The 22,298-nt window shown below is 35.9% G+C and overlaps 1 protein-coding gene across 4 annotated transcripts; it reads right to left on the reverse strand.

The window, feature by feature from the left end:
- Nucleotides 1-739: 739 nt before the first annotated feature.
- Nucleotides 740-18,083, reverse strand: LOC142619875 (E3 ubiquitin-protein ligase PRT1). Of its 4 annotated transcripts, none has more exons than XR_012841609.1 (8): nt 17,881-18,083; nt 13,453-13,481; nt 13,193-13,372; nt 3,518-3,844; nt 3,242-3,397; nt 2,459-2,571; nt 1,199-1,467; nt 740-1,080 (listed from the first exon to the last, which is right to left on the reverse strand). XR_012841609.1 is itself a non-coding variant. In XM_075793222.1 (8 exons), the coding sequence occupies exons 1-7, from the start codon at nt 17,961-17,963 to the stop codon at nt 1,215-1,217; spliced, it is 1,125 nt and encodes a 374-aa protein (XP_075649337.1). In that variant the 5' UTR covers nt 17,964-18,083; the 3' UTR covers nt 740-1,080; nt 1,199-1,214. The 4 variants fall into 4 exon arrangements, 2 of the variants coding, with proteins under 2 accessions (XP_075649337.1, XP_075649338.1); XR_012841610.1 differs by having other exon boundaries at nt 1,194-1,467; XM_075793222.1 differs by having other exon boundaries at nt 1,199-1,451.
- Nucleotides 18,084-22,298: the final 4,215 nt, after the last annotated feature.

Here is a 22,298-nt window from a genome sequence, read left to right on the forward strand (position 1 = left end):
CTAAAAAAAAATTAAATAAATAAAAGAGCTTGGTGTTATTGACGAAGTGCTAAGAGAAAAAGGAGAATGGAAGAAAGAAAAAGAAAGAGAGAGCTCTCTGGAACCATCTGAAGATTGGAGGAAGTGGCAGGGAAAAAGAAATAGACAAAAAAAGAGGAAAAAAAAAGAGAGAGAAAAGACTAAGGGCACGTGTGTGGAGGAGAAATAAAGAGGGAAAAAAAAAGGAAAAAAGAAGGAAATATGGTACATGGAGGAAAAAAGAAGAAGGAAATACTATCACAATATTTTCACAATGCATCTTAAGTGATAAGTTATTATTAGTTAATATTGGTGAGAAAAAAAAAATTTTAATAGTTTATCACAATACTTTCACAATAAATCTTAAGCGAAAGGTTATTATTAGTTAATATTGGTGAGAAAAAAATAATTTTTTTAGAAAGAAAAAAATAATCATAATAGTACGTTCAAATTTAAATCAGTATCAATTATCACAATATTTTCATAATAAATCTTAAATGGTAAGTTGTTATTAGCTAATATTGGTAAAAAAAAATTTAGAAAGAGAAAATTTGATTTAAGTATTATGAAGTAATTGATTTAAGTATGAAATAAACTCATTTATATTTACATTGTCATTTTTGGTAATTTATCACTCAAACCATTACTTTTATAAGTGCTAGCCAAACACTCAGTTTTTTCAAAAAGCACTTTTTCATACTACACTTTTTGAAAACCCCACTTTTTCAAAAAGTCCAGTTTTAAAAAATTGAACCAAACTCAACCTAACATGTACACTCACAAGTTGTCTAGGAAGATATTGTGTTTGGGTTACTATACATAAACGTATTGTCATCATTCATCACCCACAAAACCAACTTATCTTTCACTTCTACATATAATCAATTATACATCACATGAATTTATAAATATCTTATCAACCAAAGATTGATTGTGCGAGTCATCTACTTCAAGTCTTCAACCCTGGTGTGACCAACATGAAGCAAATTAGCTGACACTCGGTGCAAAAAATTGATGAGAATACCAGGTTGATTGTGCTCGCATACCAAGAGCAGCTTCAATCTGAAAGGGCATAAACATCAAAAAGTTATACAAAGATAATAATAAGAGGCCAAAGATATTTTATGTAACAATGCAACCAATTCAAAAGGAAATAAGAGCAGAAATGACTATACTGTGCCTTGAATGGTTGAAGCCTAATCATTCTCATCATTTTCTGAATCTTCTGAGGCAATTACAATGGGGTTGTGTAAAGGCTGCCACCACATAGCATGATCATTCTCTATAAGCTCAAACTTGTGTTCTGGGGTATGCTGCTGATTGAAGCGCCCTGGAAGCTTGGATTGGGTATTATAGCAATCACCACAAAGGTCAAAACCAATTCTCTCCTTGCAATCTTTGCATCTGTATCTATCCCCAATTATGGGGTAAATCTATAGACACAACAACCTGAGATATTATGATATTGCATACAATTTTAACCCCCAAAAAAATATGTTGTATAAATTTTTGGTGCCACTTAGAAGTTGAGTCATCCAATGTAAAAAAATTTGAGTCTATCAGTACCTATGAACATTATGTTTGACAATTCCCAATAGGGTCCCAACCCCAACTTTCTGACAAACTGGTATTGATTAACATGTCAACATCCCCTTGGGAAGGGAAAATGATCTTATTATATGGTCTAAAGAGACCTCTCTCTCACAGCATAAAGTAAATAATCAATGAATGCAGTGAAAAATCTGTCACTGTTTGATAAATCAAGCAGATCACTTTATCTATCAAGAAAATGAATCATGCAGATCACTTGAAGGATGCCAAACACAGTACAACAGGCAGCTGATAAAAAAAATTGTAATTAAAAGAGAGAGACATCTATGTTGTTTGTTCAAAATATGGGCCTTTTTTCTAATAAATTTAGGACCACATCAATATGAAACACCAACATCATTGAAAATACATGTTTGCTCCGTCACACTCTAGGAGTTGCAACATATACATGCATATTTTGCACATGATATAAATACAACTATTTAAGTTTTAGCATTTGCATATCAAGTTGACAGTTCCATTAATCTACTCAAGAAATATTTAAAAAGAGTAAGCATCATAACACTGTTTGGAGCATCAATGCATCAAAAACTATCAAATAATCAAGTTGAAACAATATGGTTTCTCCTAAAAGAGGGGGCTTAACCCATTTCTTCACATTATGGACAATAGCAACTGAAGATGGACAACATTGTGAAAGTGCCCAAATGCATAAACAATAATTCCAACATATAATTAATTGAAAAGATAATTTCCATGCCGAGTAGCAACTAAACCAAGATGAATGGATGGAGTAAACAGGTTTTTGCAAGTCTGACACCAAATATGGCATATGCTACCAAAGTCTAGGCATCAGTGCATTTGCAGGAAATGGAAGTAGAAAATTTACCCCACAAGAATCACAACCACATCCTATATGAACTCTTGAGTGAGGGTCAGACCGATGTGGTAACTTCTCTCCTTGTTTAGCAGGCTCTCCTTGTTTAGCAGTTCCTGTTGAACCTGGAAGCATATACTAGCATTGTAACAGGCAGGTCTAACTTTAAAGTATTCAGGATATGCATCAATAAGTATGCTACTGTAGGTTAATTTTAAACAGTGTACAAGACACAAAAGCCCCTCTTGTATCACTACTCAATGTTTAATCTCATTTGTTCTTATCCATACATCATTGGTACCTTGATTTCAACTCTAATTACAATGGGGCTTATTCTCTCTCTCTCTCTCTCTCTCTCTCTCTCTCTCTCTCTCTCTCTATATATATATATATATATATATATATACACACACACAGTCAATCTAACACTGTTGCCCATGGTATCATAGAATTCTAGTGATGAAGTTTGTAAGGTTCACATAGCAAATTTTTAGTCTAAAGATCCAACAAGTTTGGAGGGCTGATTATACTTTAGTATCTACCACATGAACAAGATTGATGATTTCAACTTACAAAAAAGGGTGAAAAATGTAACAAGAACAGCAAAACAGATTATATTAATTCAGGAAACATGATGTCCCCTATATGGCTACACCATACTAAAAACAGATGGCACATTCTACAATCCAAGATATTTTTAAGAACCAATTCATACTTATACTTGAACATTAAAAAGAGAAATCAAGTATTCAGGCATATGCTTGTTCTCAACATCAAATAGTTTGAGCAGAATACCATATCTTCTCAGCATATATTCTTTAGGAAATTGTTCTTCCAAGAAATGATCAAGCTCCAAACAAACTTTCGGAAATCCTCTTGGATGTGAAGTTTGACAAACTTGACATTTAAGCATCTCAACAGCTGGGATGATGACACAACTTTCACAATATACTGCACAATAAAATAAATTAAAATAAGCATAATTACAAATAAACTAAAAATATATTTTCCATAACAGATAACTTGAAACCTGATCATACATAAGAGGAATAACTTAAGTGAACAGTCTACCATGGCCACAGTTAAGAACCACAGGACGAAATAGTAGTTGCTTGCATTCCAAACAAAGAACATCAGCAACTGAAACCTGCTTGCAATACTTTTCTTCAACAGCAATGTTCCTGATTACTTCAGAATTCCCATCAGAGATTTCTACAAGAGTGCCTATGCCATCATCTTGAACCTGTGAATTGGACATCAACACATCCGTATTTGCATAAGCTTCCCCTTTCCTAGTGGACAATGGGTCTGATGATGAATTTGACTCAAAAACTATGGTAGAGAATGTGTCTTGAGAATTAACTTGCGGCGAGAATGTGTCCCGTTTCATTTCCTCTTCTGCAAAAAGAAAAGGTAACAACTTAAATTTTCATGAAATATGAGAAGTGCCAGATTAAAAATAATGATTTAATAACTGTTTGCTGCCAAAAAACAAAAGAGCACTACAACAGCAGTTACAGTGATGACAAGCTAACAGAATGAGAAGCAGATTAAAAACATCAATAAATCTTTTCTCCTTCTTCAATTTTTCTTTTTCTTTTTTTTTTTTTAAATTTTCGAAGGCCTTGATAAATAAGGTGGTCATGCCCAAGAAACACAAGTCTAGGTCACACTTCCAACAGAACTTACCATCTAAGCTTGGAGCCACAACCACGTTCTGGGAGCAGATAGGCATGCCAGAAAAGGTGATAAAATATAGACATTTACAAACTAAAATTAAGTGAATATTGAAGTTTAAATATTTAAGGATATCATTTTCATCGGCATATCCAATACCTTGAGTAAGGAAATTTTTTCAGTTTACATCCCAAGATGTCAAATGTTCTATTGACGTAATAATATCCATCAACATAGCACAAGCATCCATGGTTTGTCGCAAGTCAAGAGTATGTCCAGCTATGTATTTATATCACGGGAAATGTTTTGGCTTAGTCATGTGGTTTTACCAATGCAAAATGCTAGGTTCTTTTTCTTTTTTTAGTTCAAAACTTCTAAGTGTTTCTCATTGTGCTAGCATTAAAAAAAGAAATTTAATTATGAAGTATTATTTGAATAGTTATGTCTCACATTATTTATCAAAAATAGTTATGTCCCACATTGTTTAAGAGAGTGTTGTGTGTAGTATAAATTTTTTTTATAAGTAACGTAACAAATTTTAATAAAACAGACAACCAAAGTACACTGGAAATGTACTATAGTGGCAAAAATGAAGAGCCTAGATTACAATGATCAATTAAAACAGCAAGGGAAAAACAAGAACAAGATGGCAGAACTAGACTCCATTCAAGGAGTGTAAGGAAGGACAAGGACTTTATCTCAAGAATAGACCATTCACAGCCCCCAAAGCATCTAGCACTATGTTCCTACCATGTACACCATAGCAAATAGTGCAGCACAAACCTCCAAATAGCGACATTTCGATGTCTACCAAACTTGACCAGCCAAGAAGCTAATAACTTGACAACCCTATACCGCATAACTCAATGAATACCAAACAAACAAAAAACCATAGACCACAGCTCATGTGCTATAGGACAATGAAGAAGAAGATGATTCACCAATTCCCCGCACCTTTTGCACATATAGCACCAATCAAGCACTACAATATGCCTCTTTCAAAGATTATTTGTAGTTAAAATCTTACCTTAAGAGGCAAACCAAGAAAAGAAAGCCACTTTAGGAGGAACCTTCGATTGCCACTCCATTTTCCACAGAAATGAAATAAGAGAAGCAAGGGATAAAGAGCGATAAAAACCTTGAACCTCAAAACCTTTAATCATAGCTAGCTTCCACAAACTTTGTCAGAACGTACACCCCGCACATCTGTGGAATAGATCATATCCATAGACAAGGTCAACGCTCCTAATTCCCAATCATGCACTAAATGTCCTTAATGTATCCTCCCATCAAAGAAACATATGACCTCGGACACGAAAGACTCACTTGCCCGACTAATACAATAAAATTCAGGAAAAGCCACTTTAAGAGAACAATCCCTAAACCATACATCCTCCCAAAACTTCACACTAGTACCTTACACCTTTGCCATCGATTTTGTGCACAATCACCCCATTCACTCCCATATTTCGCCTCTACGACCCTCCTCCAAAGGGCATCCCTCTCTGTTCCATATCTCCACAACCATTTACCTAGCAAGGCACTATTAAATCTACTCAAATACCTAATACCTAACTTGCCATTCAGCATTGGCTTCCAAACCTTAAACCTTTTTTCCAAAGGTACTTTTGGATCATCACCAATACCACTCCAAAGAAAATCTCTCTATAATTTCTCCATAGTATTCACTACCTTCATTGGAACAAGAAGGAGAGAGGAAATAAGTAGGCAAGCTAGAAAGAGTACTTTAATAAGAGTTACCTTACCCCCTTTAGATAAATACAATCTCTTCCAACAAATGTCTACTCTATCTTTTCCAATATAGGATTCCAAATCGCCTTATCTTTAAAGGTAGCACCCAATAGTAGACCCAAATATTCAGAGGAAGTGAAGATTGCCTACAAACCAACATCTCCACTAATTCCAGCATATTTTGCACATCACCAATTGGAACCAATTCTGACTTCCCTAAATTAATACTCAACCCTAACACCCCCTCAAATCTGGCAAGGATCCCACGCAAAACAACTATTTGATTGGAGTTAGTATCACAAATAATAAGCATGTCACCCACAAATAAGAGATGAGACACCATCATCAATGTACCAGCTGAACTACCTATTGAGAAGCCCAAAAACTAACCTGCTGAAACAGCCGCATCCAACATACGACTCAAGGCCTCCACAACAATATCAAAAAAAGTAACAATGATAGAGAATCCCCCTTGAGGACTTCCCTAGAGCTCCCAAAAAAGTCAGACGGGGTACCATTGATCATAATAGAAAATTTGATAGTGGAACTACAACACATTATCCACCTTCTCTATTTTTCCGAGAATCCACACTGTTGGAGCATATATATTGAGAAAACTCCAATTCACATGATTATAAGCTTTCTCCACATCCAACTTGCATAACACCCCCGACACTCCCAACTTCAACCTACTGTTTATACATTTAGATGCAATTATAGCAAAATCCAAAATCTTCCTACCTTTAACGAAGGCATTTTGAAAATATAAAATAAAGCCATACGCCACCTTATGCAAATGATTAGCCAACACTTTGGAAATAATCTTATACATCCCTCCCGCCAAACTAATAGGACGAAAATCCTTCACTTCTACAACATTAGTTTTCTTAGGAATGAGAACAATGAAAGAAGCATGAAGACTCTTTTTGAGCACAGCTTGTGCATGGAAATTATGCAAAACATCCATAATATCATTTTCCAAAATACTCCAACAAGACTGAAAAAAAAAAAAAAAAAAAAAAAAAAAAAAAAAAACTGGACCTGGCGACTTATCACCATTGAAACCATTCACCACCCCATCCTCCTCAAAATGTCTTATCTATCCACATAGGATCCTTCCAAACTCCACATCATCCAAAACAGGTCAGTGAACCTCACTTTAAGAAAACAGCTCTCTATAAAATTGAGTAATACACTTTGTTAGTCCCTTGATCAATAGACATCTCTCCCATTCACCACAAGCATATCAATGGTATTAAATCTTCTATGAGAGTTTGCCAGACGATGAAAGAAATTGGTATTCCTATATCCTTCTTTAATACAAAGAACTCTTGATTTTTGCTTCCAACAAATTTCCTCCAAAAAGTGTCATTTTTTCTAACACCTTGAATTTTTTCCCTTCCAAATTTTCCTCCACTGTAAGATCACGACTGTCCTTAACACTCCAACTCAAGAAGATCAATCCACAAATTTTCCCCCTTTCTTCTATATTACCTAACTCCTCCACATTCCATCTCTTTATATCAAAATCTTCAAAACCTTCAATTTATTTCCTAAAATAAAACTAGGAGCTCCATGGAATTGATAAGACTCCTACCAGGAGCGTACCAGTTCCACGAAGCCCTCCCTTTAGCCACATATTCTCAAATCTAAAAGGCCTCCCTCTATGAAAATTACCTCCCTCTAGAAGAATCGGAAAATAATCCGATAGCAACCTAGACATCCTCCTTTGACAGACGGAAACTTATCCTCCCAGTTAGCTGTGAAAAGGAATCTGACCAGCCTAGACCTTGACATCACCTCACGACAATTAGACCAAGTGAAATTCCCTCCTTCCAAAGGGGGATCAATCAAGCCTTGCTTTGAAATGAAATAAGTGAACTGATACATAGCCTGAGTAAAATACTCAGAGCCAGAACATTCAGAGGGAAACCGCACCACACCAAGGAACATTCCACCAGCTGCACAACCCAGATAGCTTCTCCCATAAAAGCCTTCTGTCTCTATCGCAATTAGGCCCACAAACTCCAGTAAATGCACATTCAAATTGCTCGGCCACATTTTTGAATTTACACAAAACTGAAAATTCCCTATTGCTTCCTCCAACTGTCCCACATCACCAACACCACTCCATAAGCACCCACAGAGCCTAAGCATACACATTCCACATGCTGACCTCCCCACAAACTATGAATGACTCCCCTTGTAATAGCTCCAATTTAGTTCCCTGAAGACAAACAATGTCTACTTTCCAAAGTAGTGTTATTTTAAGGGTCTAGTTATAAGGGTAAAACAATTTTCTTTCCCAATGAATTCTAGTTTTATGTGAGGTCATGGGTTCAAGACACATTGGAAGCATGTGTAACTTACTACTCAAAAACGGTTAAAACAATTTTTAAGTTGGGTTTTATTTAATAAGTTATGGTCAATTTTGTATGGAGGGCCAAAATTTGATTTCTACAACCACAACAAATTAAAGGAATTTTGGTAGTTTTCCATCTCTTCTGTTTGTTTGTTTGCTGCTGCTTTGTTTCTATTCGCAATGGGTGGTTCCACGTTTTTCTTCATTGAATCCAAAACATTTGAGTTCTCCGTTGAGGAAGGGGGTTCCTTTTTCTTGTTACGGATCTTTGAGAGAGTTCACACCTCGCTGCGCTCTGTTTTTATGGGGAAAGAGAGTGCAAACAAATTTTCGTTCCACCTGGCGGAACTGATTTCTAAGCAATCACCTGGCATTATGCAAGAACAATTAGAGAGGGTGATATGGTTTTCATCCTTCAATTGGGGTCCAATGCCCATGGCACATTTTTAATGGTTTCTGAACTTCTCCACGGTCGATGGAAGGGCAACATAAGGATCCCTGAGGGAAGGTTGGGTAGTGGCTAGCAAGGCTTTGGCCTCAACTTGAGGAAAACTTTAAAACCAGCTTCTCTTACCAGTCAAGGAATGTTACATAGAATACAGAGTGCACTGAAGGCTGCGGTGGTGGTGGCTAATGGACATCAAAATCATGGTGGTGCAAGAAATAATGGAAAGGAGAAAGTATATTGGCAAGCATGCGGCAGAGTTTGGGGCGGATATTTTGTCAAATATTAATGTGATAGCCAAAAAAGATTTGCCGACTCTAGACTTCTTTTTACATGTGAAGCGTGGAAAGGAGGGGCAGTGGGCTGTTGTTTCTTCTAATATTAAAGATGTGGGCTCCAATCTGGATAATATTTCTGTAGTATTAGGGTTGGATTATGAGCTGTGGGACTCTGATGGGGTCTTGTAAACTGGGAAAAGATGAAGAATCTCTAGTTGTGCAACCTTTGGCAATGGCTAACCCAGATGTTCCACTTGTAGAGGTGGTGGGCGCTTCCACGCAATTATCACCATGGGTTGAAAAATTAATTAAAGCTTTTAGGAAGTCTGTGGGTACCTCCTTAATAGGCTTTGAAGCAGAAATTACTAGGATTTTTTTAGCTTTGGAGGCTAGGAAGAAAACTAAAATGCAGGGAGAATGCTCTCAAAAGAAGGAGGCTAAGACAAGTTCTAAAGGGCATTGAGGATTGAAAAGTCTGCTAAATTCTTGGAATCATGAGAAGAAATCTGCTTTGCCAGGAAGTGCAAGTGGGGAACAAGATTCAGTGGTGCATCAATGAATCTGAAAATTATCTCCTGGAATGTTAGGGAGCTGAAAGATCATGACAAAAGACTTCGGATTCGGAATATAATCAGAAGTTAGAGTGCTAACATTATTTGTCTTCAGGAAACAAAAATGGAATTGATAACAAGGAGGAAGACACGATGCTTGTGGGGTTGTCAACATTTGGATTGGCTATATTGGGCTCTGCTTGAATTTTCAGATTTTATTTATGAACACAGTCTTATAGATTTACCATTGGAAGGGGCTACTTTCACTTGGTCTAATTCTAGAGAAGTGGCTTTGTGGTCTAGGCTTGATATGTTCCTTCTATCTTCTGATTTGGAAGAGCACTTTCCAAACATTCGTCAAAAAATACTGCATAGGTTACTCTTAGACCACTTTCCACAGACCACTTTCCAGTTCTTTTAGGAGGAAAATTTCACAGGGGCAGCTGCCCTTTTGGCTTTGAGAATATGTGGTTGAAGGCCAAGGGTTTTGTGGAGACAATGAGAACCTAGTGGGAGTCCTCTATCATTTTCAAGGTTCCCCTGGCTTTTGGATTGCTAGCAAATTGAAAGCTTTGAAGATAGATTTGAAGAAATGGAATAGAGAAGGATTTGGCAATGTAGATGATAAGATGCACAAGTTATGGAAGGATCTTGAAGAGCTATATTTGATGGAAGATAGCCATCCTCTAACCAATGATGAGAATTTGAAAAAAGACCGGTTTCGCATTAAGCTTGAAAAGGTAACTCTTATGTTTGAGATCTATTGGAGACAGAAATCTAGGGCCTTTGGATCTGAGACAGGGATAGAAACACTAAGTTCTTTCATAGAACAGCAAACTCCCACAGAAGGTTTAATACCATAAACAATCTAATGGCGGATGGTGAGTTGTCATCAGATCCGAATTCTATATCAGCATGCATCTCCAATTTCTACAAACAATTATACTCTAAGAATGAGGATCAAAGACCTCTGCTAGATGAAGTGAAATTCTCTACGATTTCAAAGGAGGAGGCTGTTTGGTTAGATAGACCCTTTGAGGAAGAGGAGGTATATGGTGCCATCCAAGGTTGTAATGGAGATAAAGCTCCAGGAGAAGATGGTTTCTCAATGGCTTTTTTTTTTAAGGCTTGTTGAGGCTTCTTAAAGTTTGAAATTGTGGAGATTCTTGCAAACTTTCATTCACAAGCTATCTTTGTGAAAAGCCTTAATGCAACTTTCCTTGCTCTCATTCCAAAGAAAGTAGATGTTGTTAATGTGAGAGACTTTAGGCCTATTAGTCTAGTGGGCAATATTTATAAAGTCATTTCCAAGGAGTTAGCTAACATGCTAAGAATGGTGATTACTGGGATTATCTATGAGCCTCAGAATGCCTTTGTTCTAGATAGGCAAATCCTAGATTCTATTTTAATAGCTAATGAGTGTTTGGATAGTAGGCTCAAGGCAAGGATACCAGGTGTTTGATGTAAGTTAGATGTGGAGAAAGCTTTTGATCATGTCAGTTGGGATTTTCTTATGTATATGTTGCAGCGCTATGGATTCTCTAAGAAATGGAGAGTGGATTTTGTTTTGTATCTCCACGGTGAGATTTTCAATTTTCAATTCTGATAAATGGCACCCTTAAAGATTTCTTTGGGAGCTCTAGGGGGCTGCGCTAAAGTGATCCTCTCTCCTTGCTCTTATTTTCTGTTGTTATGGAGGCTTTAAGCCGCTTGTTGGATGGTGCGGTTCTGGCTGGACACATCTATGGTTTCACTATTAGTACTAGGACTAATACTCTCCATATGGCATCCCCATCTTCTCTTTATGGATGACACTTTAAATTTTTGTGATGCTTCTACTAGTCAGATTGATAATTTTCGGGAGATTTTATCGTCATTTGAAGTGATGTTTGGGCTGCACATTAACCTGGCTAGGTCAGAATTAGTTCCAATTGGGAAGGTCTAATGGGGGAGAGCTTGTGGCATTGCTAGGTTGTAGTCAGTCATCTCTGCCAATGACATACTTGGGACTTCCTTTGGGTGCTAAATTCAAGAATAGGGCAATTTGGAACCTATTCAAGAAAAAATGTAGCGAAATTAGCGAGTTGGAAGCGATTATATTTATAAAAGGGAGGTAAGATTACTTTAATTAAAAGTACTCTCTCAAGTTTGCCAACTTATTTCCCATCACTCTTTCCTATTCCTATAGATATTGCGAATCTTATTGAGAGGCTTCAGAGGAATTTTTAATGGAGTGGGATAGATGAGTCCCCTAAATTCCATCTAGTTAGGTGGGCCCAAGTTTGTACACCCTTGCAGTCCGGCGGTTTGGGCATTAGAAATTTGAGAATTTCCAATCACACTTTGTGGGGGAATTGGTTGTGGAGATATGGAACAAAGACAATCCACCTCTAGAGGCGGGTCATTGAGACTAAATATGGGAATGATCGGGGTGGTTGGTTTACAAAAGGAGTCTATAATGCTTATGGTGTTAGTCTTTGGAGAACCATAAGACAAGGCCAGCCAGCCTTTTCGAAACCCATTCAGTTCAAGGTTGCTGTCGTTAATAGAATTAAATTTTGGCATCATGTGTGGTGTCGGGATTGTACTCTCCAAGAGGCATTTTTGGAGCTTTATAGCATTAGTTATAATAAGGGGTCTTCTACTGAGGATGTTATGCACTTTCCTAACCAAAGGCTGCCCTAGGATCTTCAATTTTCTAGGGATGCTCAAGATTGGGAAATTGAACATTTTTACACTTTTTTGGATCTTATCAACTCTATGCCTCCTAATGGTGAAGGACAGGACAAACTTTGTAGGAAACCAGCAGGGAATAAGAGTTTTAAAGTGAGTGAGTGCTATCTCTCCCTTTCCTCAACTCCTGACACTCTTTTCCCTTGGAAACCCATGTGACGTTCAAAGATCCCTTCTAGGGTTACTTTCTTCTCATGGATTGCCGCATTAGGTAAAATTTTGACTCTTGAAAACTTATGGTATAAGGGTGTCGCAGTTGTAGATTGGCACCGTATGTGTAAAAAGAGTGAGGAAATCAGTGAATCGTCTTCTTCTTCATTGTCCTATTGCTTATGAGTTATGGTCTATGGTGTGGACTCTATTTGGTCTTCTATGGGTTATGCCGCAGTGTTCCTAATTTATTTTTGAGTTGGCAAGGTTCCTTTGGTGGACATCGAAGCATTGATTTATGGAGGGTTGTACCACATTGTGTCTTATGGTGTATTTGGCGAGAACAAAACTCAAGATGTTTCAAAAGGAAGGAACGGTCTATTTATAACTTAAATCTCTCCTTTTTCACGCCTTGTTGGAGTGGAGTTCGTCCTTTAATCTTTTTTCTTGTTCTAATTTTTTAGAATTTCTTGATCATTGTAATTTAAGTGTTTGATGTTTTGCTATCCATGTACACCCCCGGTATACCTGGAGTTTTGATTAATACAATTCCATTATTTATCAACAAAAAAAAAAGCTATGGATCAATTCAAGAAGAATTTAATGATATGGTGGCAAATAAAAATTCATGATTCTTAATCCTTCTGAAGGTGATTGAAAGGTTTGTACAAGTTTCAAGTTCAAGAGTGTTTTTTATATTAATGCATTTGTCATATATGTCATTAACAATCAATAGTGTCATCTGACTGTGGATGCATGCATAATGTGAGCACCTCAAATAAAAATTATGAAGCTCACCGAGAATCTGATTTTCCCTTCTCTTATAGGCAACAGGATACATCTTCAAGAGCAGAAAGTGAAGCATCTGGCAGATGGTAGGAAAGTGAATATACGGATGCCTACAAGTAGGACAATGAGACTCGCATAGTCCACTCATGGAATAGTGAACACACCAAAAACAAGATATGTGACCACAAGCTGCAAGAAAATGATATAATTTACTGAAGAGTAAAAGCATTTCAAAATTCATGCCATTCAAGCCATTAGTAAACCCTTACACAGCACTATTGGCTTGTACAAAAGATCCCTGCAACATAAGAGTGAACTCAATTTGTAAGGTTTCCACTCAAAATAAAACCAATAATAAGCAAATACAAGTACACAGAAGGAGTACAAGAAAGTCTCTACAAAATCACAATATTAAATTTAAATAACCACAATCAAGAAAAAAAAAAGGGGGGGGGGGGGGGGGGAACATGCCTAAAGGTCAACATCAAGTGATAAAATAATCTCAAAAAAGGAAGACTCTAATATGAGAGAATTTTTTTCACCACCAAATGTTTGAATATTCCATTCCCTCCAAGTAGACCATGTAAGAAAATGTGGAATATCATTCCATATGTCACCACACCTTTGACAAACAAATCATAATTTCCAAGAAGCCAGCAATTCAACAACCCTCATTGGTATCACCCAATGAATGCCAAATGGAGAAAAAACTAATGACCACATATCTGCTGCCATCAAACAGTGAATCAGAAGATTGATCAGCCAATTCACTAGAATCTTCACACATTCAACCCCAGTACACAACAATTATTCTGCTCTTAATATGATTTCCCACTGTCAATATTTTACCCAAGGCAGTGTGCACAAAAAATACAGCTTGCAATGGAACCATCATACACCATATGCTCTTAGAAGGGAATCGCTAATCCTCTTACAGCTGCATGAAAAGAGCAAACCTCAAAATTTCCATTATGTGCCAATTTCCAACATAATCTACCCTTTTTATCACCCGAAAGGAAATTAGAGTACAATGAAAATATATAAAAGGCAATCACACCACTTCCCAATCCTAAAGGATTCCAATAATGAACACCACCCTCTTCTGATCTCCCCATATAAGAAGCCACTAAAGAATCTCTCTTTTTTATAAGTTTGTTTTTGGCCCCAAGGAAGAAGGAAGGAGAGATTCAAACTAGTGACCTCTGCTTTGTGACGCACGGTCCCCAACCGATCATGCTCTCCTAATATTAATATATACAGATGCACAACTAATTACGTTTCACATCATAACACCACAACCACTTCCCAAATAAACCTGTATTAAAGTGCTTAATTTCCTAGCACCCAATCCACCAATACTAATAGGAAACCACACAACAGCACAATCTACCAAATGAAATTTAAAATCCTTCCCTACTCCTTCTCACAAAGATTCCTGCTGTAATTTCTCTATCCTATTAGTAACATGTATGGGGACAGACGCAATAAGGTTCTCTTCAAAAGCATGATCCTCTCACCTACCGCGGTCGGCTCCCCCTTTTATAATTAAGTGAAGTATCAGACTGAAGGGGAAGGGAAAAGGAGATTCGAACTAGTAAAATCAGTTTCATAAGTCATGGTCCCCTGCAGTGGCGGAGCTAGGGGGGACCATGCCCCCCCCCCCCCAGCTTTTTGCAATCTCCATTATTTGTCAGTATAATTGATAATAAACTTAGAAATTAAAAAAAAAAAATTCTTCATTGCCCCCCCCCCCCCTAAAATTATAGAATCTGCTCCTTCAAGCTCATAATTTTGAACTAACACAGTAAGAGTAAAACCCCTTCAAAAAATAACAACAAAATGGAATGGGTACATAAAAGCCCAAAAAAAAACTTCGGTAAAAAAAAAAAAAAAAGATCCCCCCTTCTGGCCCAATCCTTTGCCCATGATCCTCCAAAGTCCAAATACTAACAAAACCCCAAATCTCGTCTAACAAATCCCAAATCACCAATTTATTTAAAATAAATAGAAGAAGAAGAAAAAAAAAATGTCAACCCCATTGCAGCACCTCCTTGCCTCAACATGCAGTCTGCGATCATCTGCTCAACTTCACTTCTAAACCAGTCCAACCAGTGGTACATCTCTCTCACTCTATCTTTGTTTTCTCTCTTGCTCTAGTGTTCTGTCTGCTAACACTGCTGTAAAGCAGTTCACAAATCACAAATGACATTTACCTGTTTGGCTGACTAAAAGTAAAAACTTTGGCTGAATGTATTGTAATAAATTGTGATGGTAAACTAGCTGTACTTTTTTTTTTGATGAACCAGTTAACTAGCTATACAGCATTTCACACATTATATAATAGTTTGGTTTTAGTTTAATATAATAACGCTCTGTTTGTTTTGCTGGAAAACTTTCTGTAAAGATAGTTTTTCACATTTTTCAGTGTTTGGTAGCACAAAAAAAAACTGGTCAACGGAAAACTATCTTTAGTCAATGGAAAATCCTAATAAAAATAAGGCTTGTTTTTTATAGCTTGTTTTCCAAAATTTTTTTTTGGAAAACAATCTCTATCTCACAGTACGCTCTCTCACTCTCACTCTTTCTCTTTTCCCTTTTCTTTTTCTTTCCTCACACCCTCACTATCACTCACTCTGGTCTCTTCTCTTCCATAGATCTCTCTCTCTCACTCTCTCTCCATATTTCTCTTCCCCTTTATAACACAGTTCTTTGAGTAGATTTTTTTTTCCCTCATTGCTCAGTAATTATTTCATTCCTCTCTACCAACTTGCAAAAGAGAACATATTTGCAGTGGTAATTATTCATTCCTCTCTACCATAATCTCAATTTTTTACTTTGAATTTCAAACTTGATTTTATTTTTTTCTCTAAAAAACTTTTGGTTTGATGGATTCCATGTATAAGTTTTTTTTTGCAAATAAAAGTGCTAAAAATATATATATATAAAAACTAAAAAAGAAGAAAGAATGAATGAATGAATGAAGTAAAAAACGAAAATTTTAAACATAGTACCTATATGGCTCCAAATTACTTTTACATAGCATAATCTTTTTTGTTGATAGATACATTATGCAGATATTATGTAGTGATGATATATTATGTAGATACATTATATAAATACATAATTTTGAGTAATATTAAAGACTTCTGGTTGATCATAGTAGACAATTAGTGTACTAGCAAAAAGAGTAGACAATGAAAAGTTATTGTTATTTTGTACTTATTAAAGATGTATTCTCCTGTCAATTTTATGTATATAGACAAATGGTTAATATATATATATATATATATATATATATATATATATATATATATATATAAATGTGTGTGTGTGTGTGGAAGTTCCTGTCCATATATATAAGTAAAATGAGTAGTAGAGATCATGAAAATTTGATAACTAATTTTTATTGTATTTATTGTCAAAATTTTAATATGAAAACCAAATTCATCCTTGGTTTTTTTTTTTAATATTGATTACATTAGTTAGTTTACATAATACGCATGTTTTAAATTACACAAGAAATATAAAAAATAAAAATAAAAATTTGCATACCAAACACCAGAAAACATTCTCAAGCTCATTTTCAAGGTTGTTACCAAACACTGAAAAATGATATAGTTTTCTAAAAAATGCTCTTTGAAAAATGAACCATTTTCCAGAAAATGTTGATGCTAAAACAAACAGAGTGTAATAATAATAATAAATAAATAAGTAATAGTTTGTTGAATTTATGATATGTAATAATTTTTATGTACTATGTAATAATAGTTTGTTGAAAAATTTTCTGGCTCCACCACTGGTCCACTGCTGATTGAACTAACCCTTAGGATTATGGTGATCCTTTCACCCTTGGATGGATGATCCCAAAGGCAATCACAAAGAAGTCATAGGCAAGGACCCAACTTTACAACCCAACAAAAGAAGGAAAATCCAAAATCCCTGGGACCTCCCTTATGGGCCACTATTCCTCAAAATCACTTTCATCCCAGCTAAGTTTCGAAACAAAGAAGTACAAATATGATACTCTTGAGATGATCTGGATCCTAATTGCTCATATCAAGAGATCTTTTCCTCAATCCTAACTCAGTCTCTATCTATTAAGCTGCTTTCTTGGAAAAATTAATGCTTTGAGAGCATATCCATTCTTGACCAACCCCCAAACCACCATGTAACTCAAATAGTTCCAAGGGCCCCTCTATTCTCTTGGCAAATAACATGTATAGTTCAATTACCATCACAAAAATGTTAAACGAAATTAGCAAGAGAAAGATATGAGTGAAACTAATTCTCCTCCAAGAAACCCAAAATCCAACTCAAATCAGTCCTTTCCTTCCAAACCCACAAAGGAAATCTCGTCAAGAATCCACAATAGGTCAAAATCTTCCCTCTACATACCCAAAACCTTCAAACCGAATCAAACAAAGTTCCCTCTCACCTACCCACAAATCTAGTAATAATGGGTTCCTTGTCAATTGATTTTTTTTGTTTCATTTAAAAAAAAAGTAGCAATCAAGATTGATGGATCAATTTGTTTCGCATTTCTGAAAAGTATTTTCAAAGCAACTTGTATTTTTTAAATTTAAAAAAAAATTCAAAGCAATTCTATAAAGTTGATACTGAGAAATAAATATCGATGCGATCAAACTTTAAAAAAAAAAAAAAAAAAAAAAAAAAGATTGGTTGAGGACGAGATTGACCTGCAGACGCAGCAGATAAACGAGTGAGAGATTTCATCTAAATCTGATCCGCCGTCGTCTTCATTGAAGGTTGGATTATCCATCACAATTTTCTACGCTCAAACAATTCAGAAAGAAAGAGATAAGCCGAAGGGGTTGAGAGGAGATATGTCGAGGAATATTTTTGGGGTTGAGGTTTCCGGGTGTGCACAGCGAAAATGGGAAATTTGCTATTACTTTCCAATTATATATTATTTAGCACTATCTCGAGTGTTAAAGACTCGATTTTAGACCTATAAGACTCGATTTATGTGATGTGGACATCTAGGTCTGACGTGATCGGTCCACGTAAAAAAAACAAGAAATCGAGTCTTTAAAACTCGATTTTAATTTGGGATTTTTTCAAAAGAGAGATATTACGTTCACAATATTTTTATAACATTTTCACAACAAATCACAGGTGGTTAGTTGTTATTAGTTCAAATTTGAATCTAACACTAGGATTACTATTTTGCCCCAACAATAACAACTAGTAACAACCTGCCATTTAGGATTTGTTGTAAAAATGTTGTGAAAATGCTATGGACATATCATTTTTCTTTTCAAAATTAACGCCTCTCACACAGATCAGACACTCTCCACTCTCACTCACCCTCTCTCTAACACAGAGCAGACTCTCACGCTCTCACTCTCCTTCTTACCCACCCTCTCACTCTCACACCGAACCTCGGCCTCTCTCACTCGCTCACCCTCTCCACTCTCACTCACTCACCCTCTTCGTACTCATCCACTATTCTCTCATTCACTGTTCTCTCACTCAGTCTCCACTCTCAGTCTCCACTGTTTCACATTGATCGCCTTCGCCAAAAGATTTCATAAAGCCACAGCAAGGTGTACAGAGCTTTGGTTCCTTCAATCTACGTGGTCTCTCAAAACTAAAAAAAAAAAGGTGAGTCGTTTTGTACAAAATTCACTATTTGGTTGCCGAGAAACAGTGGGAAAAATAATAAAAAAAAACTTTGGTTTCACTAAGTTTTTTTCTATTTTGGTTTCTGTATTGAATTTCTAATAGAACTGTTAAAAAAGATCGAAACTTTATTGTTTTTTGAGATTGAATTGGCTTGTGGGTTTGATTTTTTTTTTTTTTTTGCGCTTTGTTCTATTCGTGGGTTGAAGTCAGGAAAATTTCAAATTTCTATCATGAACTATGCATTGTTCTGCAGTGATAATGTTAGGGTTTGTTAACTGGGTCTTTGTTAAATTAAACTTTTGATGTTAGGGTTTGTTAAAGTTGATGATTTAGTGTTTAATTGGATCCATGTTACTGAATGTTTGATGACTTTCTTCTTGCTAAATTTGATAATGTCAGAAATGATATTGTGTTTATTGATGTAATAATGTTGAAGTGTTATTTTATTTGATTTTATTTGCTAAGTAGTTGCCTTGCCTGCATTTATTGTGTTGGGATATTTTATTTGATATTGAATTATTGTTTGTTTACTTCTGTCATCTATATCATACCAGTCCTCCCCTAATTAATTGGCTAAATAGGTTACCATTTCCATTACTTTTGGCTATTTTTGCTGATTGCCTGCTCTACTTAAGTTTTTGTTTATATAAAGTTCTCCAAACTCTAGTAAAAAGCAATTGTGAACACTAGGGTTGCAATTTAGACTTGCAGTAAAGTGTATGTCAATTATTTGACAAAGAATATCAAATTATGGCTCTTGCTATGTGATGATCAGGCATGTTATTAGATTAGATCATCAAGTTATGAAATTGGTTGGGTAAGAGAGTTTGAGGTCAATGATAAAGACTGGCTGTACTTTCTTGGCTTGGAGGGCATATGCCCTCATGTTGCTCATAGAAGGGGTATTGCACTGCAAATTGATATTAGAGTGGAAGCATTTACTATGCAGACCAAGCTGATAAGTAGCTGGGAATTTAAGAAACAAAAAAGGAAAACAGTAAAATTTTAGGCATCGCACTTAGGATTTCCTTGGCATCACACGTCAAACAAAGTTTCATAACTTATTAAAATTTAGAAAACTTGTTCTTCTTCGCTATAGAATAGAAAGCATTACATCCATATAAAGAGATAACTAATACCCATAGAAAGTGTTACATCCATATAAAAATTTAGAAAATGTGCACTTTACAGTTTATTAATCTGCTTGCATATCAGTTTATTAATTCTAATTTGGCTCTTCTGCAGTTGATTGCTACTACTACTCTTTTTCTTGCTTCAAAACTTTACCTTAAAAATAAAATCCTAAGTCTAAAAAGCTCTGTGTTCATATTGGCCTCTTTTGGTTCAATCTTTCATCTTTAACTGAATTCTCGTTGTACAAACTGGCTTTAGTTGCTCTAACTCATACCTAGTTCCATAAGCATATTGTGTGTTCATTTCTCAAACTAATTGCTTATCATTCTTGTGCAGTATGGCTATTGCAAATGCTGGGCGGATTGACTATACACAGCCTGGACCTATTGACAAGTCGGAGTTGTCAAAGCAGCTCAAGCATCGGTCCAAAGCTATTTGGAATAAGCAGGTAAAACACAACACTAAAGATTCAACTAATGTACATGCATTTAATTCATAAAATGTACATGCATTTGCTGTCATATATTAATCCATGGTTCTGTTCTGTGTAGGATCCAGGGTCTGTTACCTGCCGTAGCTGTAGTTCAGAGTTCTCCAATTGAGAGCCAATGGTGGACGACCGGGTCAGGAACATCATCAAGGCAGTTGGTTTGGAAGGACTCATTTGGGTCCCGGGTAGAGAGATTGACCATGGCCTAATAACGGCCTTAGTGGAGCGATGGCAGCCCGAGACTCACACCTTCCACATGCCACATGGTGAGGTCACCATCACATTGCCGGATGTGGAGGTTCTTCTCGAGCTTCCTGTTGATGGTGACGCTATAACAAGGAGCACGCAGAATGAAGGAAAAATTCTGGTTTTGTATCTCATACAAAACACATAGCGGAAGCAACAAACAAAAATCTATTTCATTCATGATTGATAACGTGCACTATGTAAATTTCAGAATTTAAGAACAAGATAGCGTACCTTGGTGTGGAGAAATTCAAAACAAAGATTAGAAGCACTTGGGAACACTTTTAATCTTCACTCCAATTCCACTTTACGCCCAAAATGTGTGGTCTCTCAATCAGTTTTTTAAAGGAAAAATGAAAGTGTGTCTCACACTCTCTCACACACCATTTCTTATTTTTTCTTTTTTTTCACAAATAAAAATTTTGTATGTTTCTCCCTTTATAACTAACTGATTATCTAATTGGATTGGTCTATTGGGTCTTTCCAATTGGCTTTAGTGTATGGCTTGGAGTGGGATCAAAAGGGACCAATAAGACACTAGCTCCAATGGGCCTTGGGCTTTTCCGTCAACTCTTGACAAATTCAAAGTTACCATTAATTATATTTAATACCACTATATAAATATAATTGCACTCTAGGCCTTATTAATAATTATAACCCGAGACTTTATTATACATGCAACCCCTTCATAAAATATTTGTAGTAATACAAAGTCATGAATGTAGACTGTCACTTTGTAAATTACTACATCTTATCCTTGAGTACCTGGTTTAATCCTTTAAAGTTATTCATTATATATTTATGAAATCCAATTTCATAAATATATACTTTAGTAATTTCTTATTAAAGTGGTTAGGCCTAACTCTCTGAATAACTGAACCCATTAAACTTATCTCAAGGAAATATTTTATATCTCCATCAAGAGACTATGAATTCCATCTTGAGAATATATGTTTCATCAACACTAAATGTGGCTGCCCAACATACTGAGGTTTTGACCGTCACTTCAGATCTCACTCCTGATATATCAAAGCAACTTATACTTCATGATCGAGTCCATTATTCTCTCAGGATTAAGAGTTCATACAAATAGAAGTCGTGAAATTTATTATTCATTTGACAGTCATTAGGAGAATAATAAATCTCACAGCGATCCTGTTCAATATGTTTTAACTCTTAAAACATATCAACATATCAACTAGAAGTCTCCACTTCCATGATCAAGACAAATTATCTTAGTTGACACGTTATAGTCTTCGCAGATGAAATGCCCAATTTCATCACCGACTACGAACTATAAATTCTAAGTTTACAAAGAACTTGTGATTTACATCTTCTGTGACTTTTCACATAAATCACATACAATGCATCTCATGGACTATATGATAATGTCTCATATTCATGTTACCATTATTTTAGATAATAATAAAATAACTTTATCAATTACAATATTAAGCCATACATCATATCATATATAATGTCATACATAATATCATACATAGCATCATACAATAGGATTTAAGGGCACTAATCCTAACGCAGAAAACTTGGATGGATGTGTGTCAGGACTTCCTTGGCTTTCAACCTATAAATCAAGAC

The sequence above is a fragment of the Castanea sativa genome, chromosome 12 (assembly GCF_040712315.1).
Source record: "Castanea sativa cultivar Marrone di Chiusa Pesio chromosome 12, ASM4071231v1".
NCBI classification, from domain to species: Eukaryota; Viridiplantae; Streptophyta; class Magnoliopsida; order Fagales; family Fagaceae; genus Castanea; species Castanea sativa.